General features: G+C 30.2%; 1 protein-coding gene across 1 annotated transcript in view; it reads right to left on the reverse strand.

The window, feature by feature from the left end:
* The window catches only part of LOC143041973 (DNA repair protein RAD50.L-like), a 78,380-nt gene that overhangs the window by 13,253 nt on the left and 51,841 nt on the right, over positions 1-13,286 (reverse strand). The window contains exons 18-29 of the mRNA XM_076214161.1: positions 11,541-11,653; positions 11,045-11,143; positions 7,525-7,611; positions 6,282-6,374; positions 5,809-5,843; positions 4,382-4,472; positions 3,790-3,925; positions 3,226-3,339; positions 2,515-2,610; positions 1,868-2,015; positions 1,295-1,352; positions 396-597 (exon numbers count right to left, since the gene is read on the reverse strand). Coding sequence (XP_076070276.1) covers positions 396-597; positions 1,295-1,352; positions 1,868-2,015; positions 2,515-2,610; positions 3,226-3,339; positions 3,790-3,925; positions 4,382-4,472; positions 5,809-5,843; positions 6,282-6,374; positions 7,525-7,611; positions 11,045-11,143; positions 11,541-11,653 — 1,272 coding nt within the window. The remainder of the gene's footprint in view (positions 1-395; positions 598-1,294; positions 1,353-1,867; positions 2,016-2,514; positions 2,611-3,225; positions 3,340-3,789; positions 3,926-4,381; positions 4,473-5,808; positions 5,844-6,281; positions 6,375-7,524; positions 7,612-11,044; positions 11,144-11,540; positions 11,654-13,286) is intronic.

Raw genomic sequence — 13,286 nt, forward strand, 5'->3', positions numbered from 1 at the left:
CGATATGCACATCTACATATATAGTATGTCCTTATTATCTAAAAATGTTTCATGAAATTCTGTTGTGTAGTTTCAGAGGAGTTGCGATTACAAGAACAGGACTGATGGACTTCCTTGTGTGTGGTATAATAATAAAGCGGAAGCATTCTAAAATTCTGTAAATTCAGAAATAATGGTGACATTTTTATGAATTTAAATAATGTGACTGGGTGAATATCTCATTATTAAGAACTTGCATTTGATAACTGTTAAGAGATATCTGTATGCATTTTCTTCCAAAAATCTAATATTTTGTCCATTCCTCAAATATCCCAATAATAGCATTCTAATATTTTTGAACAATTATGAATGTTTTTTTGTTTGTTTGTCTTTTGGACACTGCCAAGACCACATACCTGAATTTCTCTCTGTATCTGGTCACTTTCACTCAGAAGTGTGGCTTTATCCTCTTCTAATTTGTATCTCTGTTGTAAATCACTGTCTATCTGAAGCTTTTCTTCCTTCAATGTATTTATTTGACTTTTCAAACGTGCCAACTCCTCAGAATGATCATTTATCTTTTGTCTTTTCCGATCCAAGTTCTTGGTAATGGTATCTCTTAAAAAGAAAATAATTTTAATGTATTTCTATTCTAACTCTAACTTAGTCTTTTTTTGGTGAGCTTTTAGAGTTGGGTTTCTAACTAACTAATATTTATAACATATTGATATACTATCATTTTCTATGTTCAGTGGATTGTGAAAATGTGGAGAAAAAATTTGGCATTAAAATTAGAAAGATCATATCATAGTGAACATGTGTACTATGTTTCAAGTTGATTGGACTTCATTTTCATCAAAAAAACTTTAACCTAAAGCAGGAGAGACGGACAAACGGACAGACAAATACTAAGTTTCAAGTTAATTGGACTTCAATTTCATCAAAAAACTTTAACCTGAAGCAGGACAGACGGACAAACCGACCGACGAACAGACGCATAGACCAGAAAACACAATGCCCATAAATGGTGCATAAAAAATATGAAACATGTGATACTTATAAGTACCAATCTGCCTAAGAATTAGGCAGTTGTGAAAACTTGACAAGCAAAAACTCAAATAGCAGGGGCATGATTAAAGTTCAAAATCCTTATTCAATTATTTGTTGCCTACAGTTGCTCTTCATAATTTTCCATTGCTTACAATTGTAAATATGTCTATTATCAAAAATCTTCCATGAGTACTTATTCTGAAATCCGACAAAATCAGGAATCTTAACATATCATGTTGTCTTAAATCTTGATCATAATACTTACACTTTCATCTGAAGATCTTCTTTCTCATCAATAACATCCTGTAATGTTCTGTCTGAACCTAGCAATAAATAATCATTGTTTTAGCAGTTTATAAAACTATTTCTGCATTTTCATTAAAAAAAATTGTTTTGTAAACTCACTAATTTTGAAAGAAATCGCAAAATTAGATTAACCTACACAGTTGATACCAAATTTTGGTAAATTCTGATTCCAAATTATCAGGAAATAAGAAAATTTTCCAATTTTTGAAGGCTTTTATAATTCGCCATTTCAGAATCTAATGCATTCTGGGTAGTATTTCCAAAAGTATACACCAAAATGTTGTGATTGGTTTTAAACCTTCTAATCAATGGAAATTCAAGCAATGACATAAGGTTATTTTCATTTTGGAGTACGAACAATGAGATTACCAATAGTCCGTTAAATTCTGAAAAGGCAAATTGACATCTGATAAATGTGATGAAATTTCATGGGACTGACCGACATTATATATACAAACCGGTATTTCTGTATTTCCTGTTAATATCTCTTATAAAGTAGATAATATTAAATGAATAATCTATAAAAACTTACTGCCACCAGACAATGTTGACTGCTGTGATGTTATTTTCTTGTCTAGTTCTATTACCTCCCCTTGGTAACGATCTATCTGCACTACATCTGGTTGAACCTGTTTAGCCATATCCTCATCACCTTCCTTTGTCTGAAGGTCATCTTCTTTCTAAAAATAGTTTGTCATTTTACAATAATACATACTAAAGGTGACAAATTCTGTGCGTTTTGTCAAAAGTTTAATAGAATAAAGACAAGTTAATCTAAGTTTTAACTTAACGATGTGTTTAATTAATTGTATTTGTTGAGAATGATGCGTGTCCATTTTGATCAGTGTAGAGATCATACCTGGTTTTTGGTGAGGTTGGTTTTATTCAGTCTTCAGTCTATACATTTTTATGTTGTGTTTTGTGTAATTTTGTTTTTCGTCATGAGTTTGAATGTCCTTTTGTTATCTTTAACTTCTCTTTGAGAAATAACAATTACATGAAATATTGAAAATAAAGTCAATTCTAAAATGTTTTTATCTTTAGATTAATTTCCCATTCAAATTAATCTTGAAAAGCCAGGTATAAATGCACAAGTCTAGAGTTGAGTGCAGATATAGATTGTTTTTCTGGACATTCTCTTCCAAGAACATTTTTACAAATTTAATGCAGAATAGTTACCTCTTCAATGGTGGTCCTCAATGTTCCTATATCTTCATTAAGTTTCTTCAGTTTGGTTTTTAGTTCTGGAATCTCTTTACTGGTCAACGTTGAGATCTGAAGAAAAAAATAATAAAATTAATGTGTAATTCTACGTTACACCAATATGCTTTTACTACTGTATTTTAATAATCAAAATAAAACATACACATTTAATTAATCAGTCACTTAGTTCTAATTATAAAATATACTAGGAAGAAAGAATTCCTGGAAAGACAGAATTTATAAACTTTTTGTTTTGATAAATGTGGTGGAAAAAGAAGTGAAGATGCTTCTAGAAAATATCACAACTCACTTGACACAAATCAAGAAACACACTGTGGTTGACGTAAGTAGTTAGCACACATTATTTGAAATCATACCAAAATACACATTTTGAACTCTAACTTATGTAGGTTGGTCAGAAGAATTTGCAATTACAAACATATTTTGACATATTGGTTTATGTATCTTGTAATGATGACAAATGATTGTAATCAATTACATACAAAAATCTGATCATTAATTGATTGCACAAAAATCCTTCATGTAATTGATTATTAATCGATTACATTTGTCAGTAATCATGCCCATCCCTGATGACAAGAAATCGAACCTTCCCTTGAAGTTGTTTTTAAAGATCACATTTAGCAGTAGAACATATGGTCTACCTATAATTTCTAAATGACTTACATTTTCCTTTAAAGGTTTAAGTTGCATCATGGAGTCATATTTCTTTCTGAACTCATCTAGATCTTTCTCTGCTTTCTGTAGTTTGGCAGGAACCATCCTTAATTTGTTTTTCAACTGGAATGAAAATATGATTTACTGAAATATTCATCCTAAATGTCAACTCTATCTGCAGAAGAGTTTTATGATGTGACATTTGAGTTTTTTTCTAATTCAATTTATTAATAATTTTGAATATATAAATTTATGAGTTCATTGTAGAATTCCACATGTAGTTTCTATATTCTGTATTTCAATTTAGTCTACTCTAACCTAATCTAGTAATGATTTTAATTATAAGATATGCTTTCTTTGTAAACTTCAATTGATGTAATTTCTGTATTCAGTATTTCAATATATTCTATAATATAAACAATATGTTCACAATAACATATGGTTTTGTTTATTACAAATGTAAACCCAAATTTCTGTTAAAGCAGTCACTTACTATGAATTATAAATAAATCAAAATAAATAAATCCAGATAAACTTAAGAATAGCGAGTAGAATATGCACAATAATACAAACTTCAATAACAAGTTCTTTGACTTCCTGATCTGTGTCAAACTCTCTGTGACATAAAGGACAACAGGGATCATCCTTCTCTAAATCTGTGGCATACTTCTTAAAGAAATGTTCAGCTCCCAGCAAGGATCCTCTTGTACTGAAAATTAAAAAGTTTAAAACTTATATTTCATAACTAATATTTCATAACATAGCTTTCAGTCAAACTAATTTCAATAACATATAGACTTCTACTTGATTTTAATCTAGCTCTGTTCATTCTTAAACTAAATATCAAACTGCAACTGTCTTTATAGCTATAAACCAGATAAAATAAAGTAATTTTAAGGGCTGAGCAAAATAAAACATTCTGCCATTATGTACAGATTTTATTTGAATAACATTTCTTAAAAAAAGCTATTTTATGACCAGTTTATTATACCTTGGCCGTATTTACATAATAATCTATTTTACCACTGAACATTAAGCAAACAATTAATCTGTTGATATAAATATAAGAAGATGTGGTATGAATGTCAATGAGACAACTCTCCATCCAAGTCACAATTTGTAAAAATTAACCATTATCGTTCATGTATTGACTATTTGAACTTACTCTTGGGTCTGTGACATTTTATCTTTAAATGTTAGAAGTCCATCATCAAAGTTCTGGCTTCCACAAACACTGAAGATCTTCTCTTCCAAGTCTTTAAGTAAATAGAAGAATTGTCAAAAGAAGTAGTATAATTAATACTTTGTATAAAGTCCCATAAATGTACCTTAACCTCATAGTAGACATGGGAAAAATATTTCAATTAAAATTTTAGATATTGCCATACATGTCAAGTGACATGATATTCGCGTGTAATACACGCTTTTTCAACGGTTTACACGCGAGGATTTTGTCACATGGCGTGTACACGCTTTTCACCACTTCTCATTCTCAATTTTATTTAACATGTTTATCTAATGGAAATCAAATTGATAAAACATTTTTCTTTTTCAATTTCAGTTTCAAATCTAGCCAACACAGCAACAGATTTCTACAGGCCATGGGGATAAAAATATCACAGAACTGTTGAATCAGCTCTCATAGTACCAGCTTTCTTCTGATGAACTACTCAGTTTTAACCAGGCAATAGCAATGGGAGTAAAGGCAGAGATAATAGATGACATTTTACATTGCCAAAAAAAACCAACATTATGACATTCTATCAAATCTTGATGAAGCTTATTCAGTCAAATATCAATTCCTACTGTGGGAGAGCATTTTCAATTATAAAGAAATTGACACTGAATTCTGATCAGAACTTGACTATGTTACATTTGTATTGTGTGCTGTTATCAAATAAATGTAACTAAACTTGAAACTGGCAGTTGTTTTGCATATGTGCCTAGTGGTGGTGCTTTAAAAGCAACATAACAGACCACTGTTTAATACAATAAAAGTTCATAGTAGAATATATATTGTTTTTTTATATACACAAATTTGTATAAAATTATGAACATTACCACATTCATATTAACAAGTCCGCATCTACGTCACACGTTTTCACACGCTTTTTGACATATCATGTCATGTCATGACATGATTTCCCATTGTCAGAGGTTGACATGTATGGATATTGCAAACATGACAAGTAGCAAGATATTATTCACTTAATTATAATACCCCTGCTTTAAGAATTCAGCAAGAAGAAAGTTGATGAGAAATAGATGTGAAAACACATCACTCATGGTAAAGCATCAGCACATGAAGCTTACTACCAAATTTTAGGAAGCTCTGATTTGTAATTCCTCAGATAAATGTAATGACTTTCTCACATGGCTATTATGTTTAAGAATGTACAAGTATTCAGTAAACAGGAAATTAATGAGGGATGAATGTGAAAAGCATCACAGTAAAGCATGCTCACATGAATCTTATTGCCATCAAACTTCAGGAACACTAATTTGTAATAGAATAAAGAATGACAGATGGAAGAGGATAAATCAGTATATTACCAGTATTTTTAAGTGTAATAAACAAATAGAATAACTTACTTTTCAAGTCCTCTTCCTTCTTTCTCAGTGTTTCACTGAAAGGGAAATCCAGTTGCAGTTAAATTTAAAAACTTTTTTTAAGGCATTATAAAACTATTCTGATTTTCAGTCAACGAAACTGATTTTTTTAACTAATGAAACTGATTTTTTTTTTATTTGCAGCCAGTAGGCCACCTAAAACTTAAAAAGTGTTCTAAAATGAATCTAAAATTATCCTTACAACTAAAATATTCCTGATCAAATACATTCTTTTTGTTAGATAAAACTCATATAGGAACAAAGTTTTAGAATGATGTTCATGTTACTTGATTTGGTAAACTATGTAAATACAAACTATGTGTAATCTTTTGTGCTATTTATCACATATTTTTTGCAAAATGATGAAAAAGGGGATACATTTACATATGAATTTTGTCAGATTCAACATATAAAAGAAACTATCTGACATCTAAGTCTTGTAAGTAAAATATTACCTGATCATCTTTTTCTCTGCCTCTTTGGTCGACAGTTGATTTTTACTTTGATGTACTTCCTGTCTCAAAGTCTTCACACTCTCTGTTTGTTTCCTGTACAAAAATTGGTCATGAAATAAAAATTCACCATGTTATATACAAAATCTTAATTTTATTTTATCATGAATGAAATCTATACAAAATCTTTAATTGATGTTTATGATGGATGAAGATATAAATGATGTATAATCACTCAACATGTTTTGGCAGTTCTCTATAGAAATAAAACTGGAACTATAAAATTATTAAAGTGATAAACATTTAAAATAAAAGGCTTGCAGTGTTTTAGAAAAAAATGATTATTACAATAATGCAATATGCGCCCCCTTCAGGAATTTGAAATAAGAAAAAAAAATGGGGAATGTGTCCATGGGACACAAATGATGCTCCCACTGCATATTAGATTATGGAGACATTGATCAGAGTTTTTCTGGTAATAAACATTGTGTATAAGTCTCATAACATTTGCCTGAGGCATAAGTTAAAAAGTTATACAAATACAAAAACAAAAGTTCTAAAACTCTAGAACAGTAAAAGTGAGGCTACCATAATTCAAAATTGATCTATGTTTTGTGGTAACAAGTATTGTATATTAGTTTACTAAATTTTATTTTAGTCAAACTAAAGTTAAGGAACTGAAATGAAAATTCAGCAATTTTTCCATTTGTAAAGGGGCATAACTCTAGAAAAGTAAAAGTGACACTATCCAAATTCTGAGTTGATCTGTGTTTTGTGGTAATAAGCATTGTGTACAAGTTTCATAACATTTGGTTGAGACACACTAATGGTAGAGAACGGAAAGCAATAATGGGTCATATATAGGTACAGAGGGACAAGGGGAAAACTTAATGCCCCCTCCACTACAGCTGTGGCATAAATAAAGAATCTTTGTAAGTACTATCACGCCCCGACATTGCTATTAGCAAACAAATTCTCACTAAATTTCTAAGTAATATGCCCATATTATCTACAAAATTTCATGAAATTCTGTTGTGTTGTAATGACAAAACAAGATTGACAGATTGGATAGACTGACCGACTAGTCGAAAACTTTATACACTACAGAATCGTAAAGTAAAATTGACCTTTGAAGACATATTTCACTATAACTGATAAACCCAATATAACAACCTTGTACTTTAAAATCTACTTTTGACTATTACTTACCTATTTTAATAATCTTGTCCTTAAGACAAATACTTACCCAATATAATCATCTATCTGTGTCCTGATGTTAGTTGTAGGCATGTGTCCAAGTAAATAACTAATAGTATCTTCTTGTTTGGCTTTCCTACAAAGAAACATTTTCATATGTCAAGTTAGACAAGGGCTCCTATTATTAGGTTCCTTTATATATCAAACTTTATACAGTAAACATCCACATTCACAATGTATATTACTTTTAATGAATCTAAATGGATAGATATAGGAAGATGTGGTGTGAGTGCCAATGAGACAGCACATTTCTATCAAAAAAATTATCTTCTCTTATTGTCTGGAATACCTCTTAAAACTAATTGAAACAAGGAATGCACACCCTTCCATATTTTTTTTAAAGGGATAATTCGTGATTTTTCACTTTTCATCTTATTATGTTCATAATACCATAAAAAACATATTCACCAAGTTTTATTTTGATATGAAATCTAATAAAGAAGAAAATTGGGAATTATTAATTTTATTTTTTGAAACTTCCTGACTTATGTGACGTAGTTTAAGTCTTTGATGCATGCCGGGAGTGAAAATATCTCATTTAAGTCTTGTTCGTTAACCATCTAATAACGCGATTTAAAGCGCATCGACGACTTTTGGAGTAGCTATTAACCAACGAAATATAAGTGATAGCCATGCAACTTTTAAAATAAGATCGTGTGGATTTTTTAAAAGGAATTTTAATAATAAAAGTAAATCATACAATAGAACATTTTTATGATTTTTTTTCTAAAAATACTTTAAACAAACATACGAAACTGACATGACCGATAGTGTATTAAAAATACATGTTTGTATTCTGACCTTTTTGCTTCATTCCAGCAATCATTTTCACTTGCTTGTACGGTGGAAACAATAACATGTGTATTGTTTTGTGACACCTAAAGAATGTGGAATGCGTAGTTAAACTCAAGGTAATTAAAAGATTAGCATTATGTAATTCTAATCTTTTGATCCTCATTCAGTGAAATCTAGGCGTCACGGTTCACTGGCATTTCAGGTGTGAACAACATTTCGTATCAATTGTAAACGGGAGTCAGACAAAGTTTCAGACACATGAATGTAAAAAAAATTAATTAAAATTAATTAACGGGAATAATAAGATCGCACAATAACTGGATAGCTGTTGTATATTTTTATATTTTGCATAAGATCACTTTTAATGAATTATGACTTTTGATTACTTTAGTAACGATAAAATACTGAATTATTTTAATTGAAGAATATATAAATAAAAATAGCCTTCTAAACACGAGTTTATGAACTAAAAATTGTACTATTTCAAATTAGGAACGGCAGCCTTAAATATTTCAAACAGATCATTAACAATTGCAATTATATAATTTAGTCCATCCAAAGTGATCTTTAATTACCTATTTAGGAATTAAACTGCATATCAAAATATTTTAAATCTCACAACACACATGAATACTTCAAATATTTGAAAAAAATTGTTTTAAAAAAATGACAGGAAATTAAAGGATCTAATTGGAATGGAATCAACAAATTACGAACAGATATGCTTTTCAAGTGTGAAAAACATCAACAAAATTTATACATAATCGGGAATGTCCTTCTTAAAATACTCTTTGTCTCACACCGTAACTATATATAATACTTTAGCTATTTGACCAACGATGTATTAAAAAAAAATAAACGAATTAAATGTCATCTTTCCCTATTTTTTAATGTAATTATAAGTCTGTTTCAACTGGCAAGAATACCACTAAAACGGACAAGCAGTTTATTCTTTAAATTGCTGTCATTGAATATCAAGAGAGAAAATAAATCCCGAAATTGATTTGTAACTTTGATACTCTATAGTTTTCCTGGAAAATATTCACATCCCTCGGTATTAGTGTACTTCCAGTTGCGTATATATTACATGCATGTCGGAACAATTGTGATGATGGTGAATTTCTTCCTTTTTTCGAGAACAATCTAATTGATATATAAATGTCCATAACTTCGATGAGCCAAATAAAGTTATATATCGACCTGTATTTAAATCTCTTCTTCTTCTTCTTTTGGTATACTATAGTCTATCGTCATTTGATGATTACATACTGTTGGCATACGTGGACTTGTCATTTTACAAAACTTTTACCCCAATTTACGCAAAATGTATGTTTCTTTCTTATGTTCTATGTATACATGTATATGTTTTAATTTGCGCTATAGGTCCGTAACTTATAATCCAGGAGTATATACGAATGGTCGACAAGTGCGTACATTTTTTTAAATCAATATTTCTGGCCTTCACCATTGACAACGAGTATATATTACATTTTACCAAATTTACCCTTGGAAAAAATACGTAACTATAATTATAGATTTTTATTTCATCAAATCTGGTTTTTTTTTTTTTGGTATTATTTATATTTTTATAAATAATTTCCTTTTCACCAGAAATGTTATTCATAAACAAGCGTATGAGTTTAGTAATATCACTTTCGGACACGCAAGATAGAGATGTATATTATTCACCTAATAGTTCAAAATGGAAAGTTATAAGTTATCGGCCGTGTACACTTATCAATACACTTGAAGAAGTGAAACGATGCATGAATTTGCAAACTCGACAGGAAATCGCTTGAATACCTGGACGTGTCACCTCACACCCCCTACAATATCTTTGGGAGTAATACCTTTAGCCATGCGGGTGATCAGTGGAGCGAAGATCCTAATTTAGTTGAATAAAGTTTATTACATAAAAGAATTATGAACTAATTAGATTTCCGAAAACAATTCAAGTTTCACGGAAGACTTATTTATGATTTGAAATTTTGACTCTTCACTATTAAATTCCTATATTATCAGTCTAAAAATATTTTAAAAAAAAAAATTCCGTATCAAGTTAGTTAACTAGTTAACTAGTCGGATAAAACAACCGTACGATTGACGAGATATCGACACGCAATTACGACTACATCGGGTTACTGTAGTTTTGGTCCTTAGAAATATCTTGACTGCAAATCGGAGAAGGTGACAAAATGGCTGACCGCAGAGAATTGATACTCTAAATTTAAAATCGATGGTGATCTCTTATCTAGCAGAATAAAACTTTAATATCTATGAATTTGAGCATTTTTATACAGAATAAACATAATATCAATTTTTGATTTTTTTGCGAAGTTTCCCTTTAAGTTTTGTTATAGTATTAAAAATAACATTCTCTTCTATCCATGACCTATTTTATTTATTATTAACTTCTTTTAAGTTAGCATTACAAATTTACAATACATGCTGATGTTCTTCACCCCTAGAGACAAATCTTGAGACAAAAACACCAGATTAAAGTATCTGAAAGTTTAGTTTGTATCAATTTAAGGACCTTTTTTTGTCATATATTTCCACAGGTATTTCTACATCCTTAGTTTTCAAATTTTTGAGAGTGTCAATCCAGAAAAGCTCTTCATAAACACCAAATCTCTACAGTGAATGTTACAATGTTTAATTATTCATTATTTAAAATGTGGAACCAAATATAGAAATAAAAAATCTAAAATTACAATCTCCTAATATTTTCTTCTTTTGATCCCTTGTCTTTCTTCAGAACATCAATTTGAGCCTGGGCACTAGACTGTAAATGCAATCTATTCATCTCAGAACTGAAATAAAAATTCAGTAAAATGTTTTACATTTTTATCTATTCTTAACAAAATTGCAATAATAAATGCATGCAATACATGAAAGTTCTATATTTATTGTACATGAAATGTTTATGTTAACTATTATAACAAGTGTGTGTTGTATCATTCCAATATTTATTACATTAAAACCCTGATTGACAGTCTTTTTAAAAATAAAATAAACTACAATATTAGATATCATTCCTACATTTGTATAACACTTAATTTTTTTATCAAATTTTTGTCATGTTTGTCCTAATGTAGATTTTTTTTATAGCTGAAATGTTGTTAACCATTCATCTATTTTTGTACTCTTTTCTTTTACTTGCTTCTATAATTCACTCACCTTTTCTTATGTAAATTCACAATAACTTACCTAAGTTGACTGATTTTGGCATCCAGTTCTAGTTTATCTTTAGCTAGCTGATCAATCTCTTGTTTCAGTTTGGGAATGTCTACTGTTCCTTCTGTGGACTTCAAGTCATGTTCCTACAATCAATACATAATCTTATAATGAAAGTTTGGGAATGTCTACCGCACCTTCTGTGGACTTCAAGTCATGTTCCTACAACCAATACATAATCTTATAATGAAAGTTTGTGGATGTCTACTGTTCCTTCTGTGGACTTCAAGTCATGTTCCTACAACCACTATATAATCTTATAATGAAAGTTTGGGATTGTCTACCGTACCTTCTGTGGACTTCAAGGCATGTTCCTACAATCAATATATAATCTTATAATGAAAGTTTGTGGATGTCTACTGTTCCTTCTGTGGACTTCAAGTCATGTTCCTACAACCACTATATAATCTTATAATGAAAGTTTGGGAATGTCTACTGTTCCTTCTGTGGACTTCAAGTCATGTTCCTACAACCACTATATAATCTTATAATGAAAGTTTGGGAATGTCTTCTGTTCCTTCTGTGGACTTCAAGTCATGTTCCTACAACCACTATATAATCTTATAATGAAAGTTTGGGATTGTCTACCGTACCTTCTGTGGACTTCAAGGCATGTTCCTACAATCAATATATAATCTTATAATGAAAGTTTGTGGATGTCTACTGTTCCTTCTGTGGACTTCAAGTCATGTTCCTACAATCAACACATAATCTTATAATGAAAGTTTGGGAATGTCTACTGTTCCTTCTGTGGACTTCAAGTCATGTTCCTACAACCACTTTATAATCTTATAATGAAAGTTTGGGATTGTCTACCGTACCTTCTGTGGACTTCAAGGCATGTTCCTACAATCAATATATAATCTTATAATGAAAGTTTGTGGATGTCTACTGTTCCTTCTGTGGACTTCAAGTCATGTTCCTACACTCAATACATAATCTTATAATGAAAGTTTGGGAATGTCTACTGTTCCTTCTGTGGACTTCAAGTCATGTTCCTACAATCAATATGTAATCTTATAATGAGAGTTTGGGAATGACTACTGTTCCTTCTGTGGACTTCAAGTCATGTTCCTACAATCCATACATATTCTTATAATGAATGTTTGGGAATGTCTACTGTTCCTTCTGTGGACTTCAAGTCATGTTCCTATAATCAATATGTAATCTTATAATGAGAGTTTGGGAATGACTACTGTTCCTTCTGTTGACTTCAAGTCATGTTCCTACAATCCATACATAATCTTATAATGAATGTTTGGGAATGTCTACTGTTCCTTCTGTGGACTTCAAGTCATGTTCCTATAATCAATATGTAATCTTATAATGAGAGTTTGGGAATGACTACTGTTCCTTCTGTGGACTTCAAGTCATGTTCCTACAATCAATATGTAATCTTCTTATGAAAAAAACATATATCATATTCTCTTAAGTTCATTTGCTTTTCTATAATTTTGACAAATGATTCAAACATTTCAGACAAAGGTATGCAATCCATAAAATACTGAATATCTAATTAATATATTGAAGTACAATGTATAACTGAACAAGATTTTGTCCATAGTACATGGCTGCCCCGCACACACTATCATTTTCTATATTCAGTGGACTGTGAAATTGTGGTAAAACTCTAATTTGACATTAAAATCAGAAAAACAATATCATATAAGTATAATATAAATAACTAACACTTAACATTCGTTTCAGTAGGTGGCACCT

The sequence above is a fragment of the Mytilus galloprovincialis genome, chromosome 8 (assembly GCF_965363235.1).
Source record: "Mytilus galloprovincialis chromosome 8, xbMytGall1.hap1.1, whole genome shotgun sequence".
Taxonomy (NCBI): domain Eukaryota; kingdom Metazoa; phylum Mollusca; class Bivalvia; order Mytilida; family Mytilidae; genus Mytilus; species Mytilus galloprovincialis.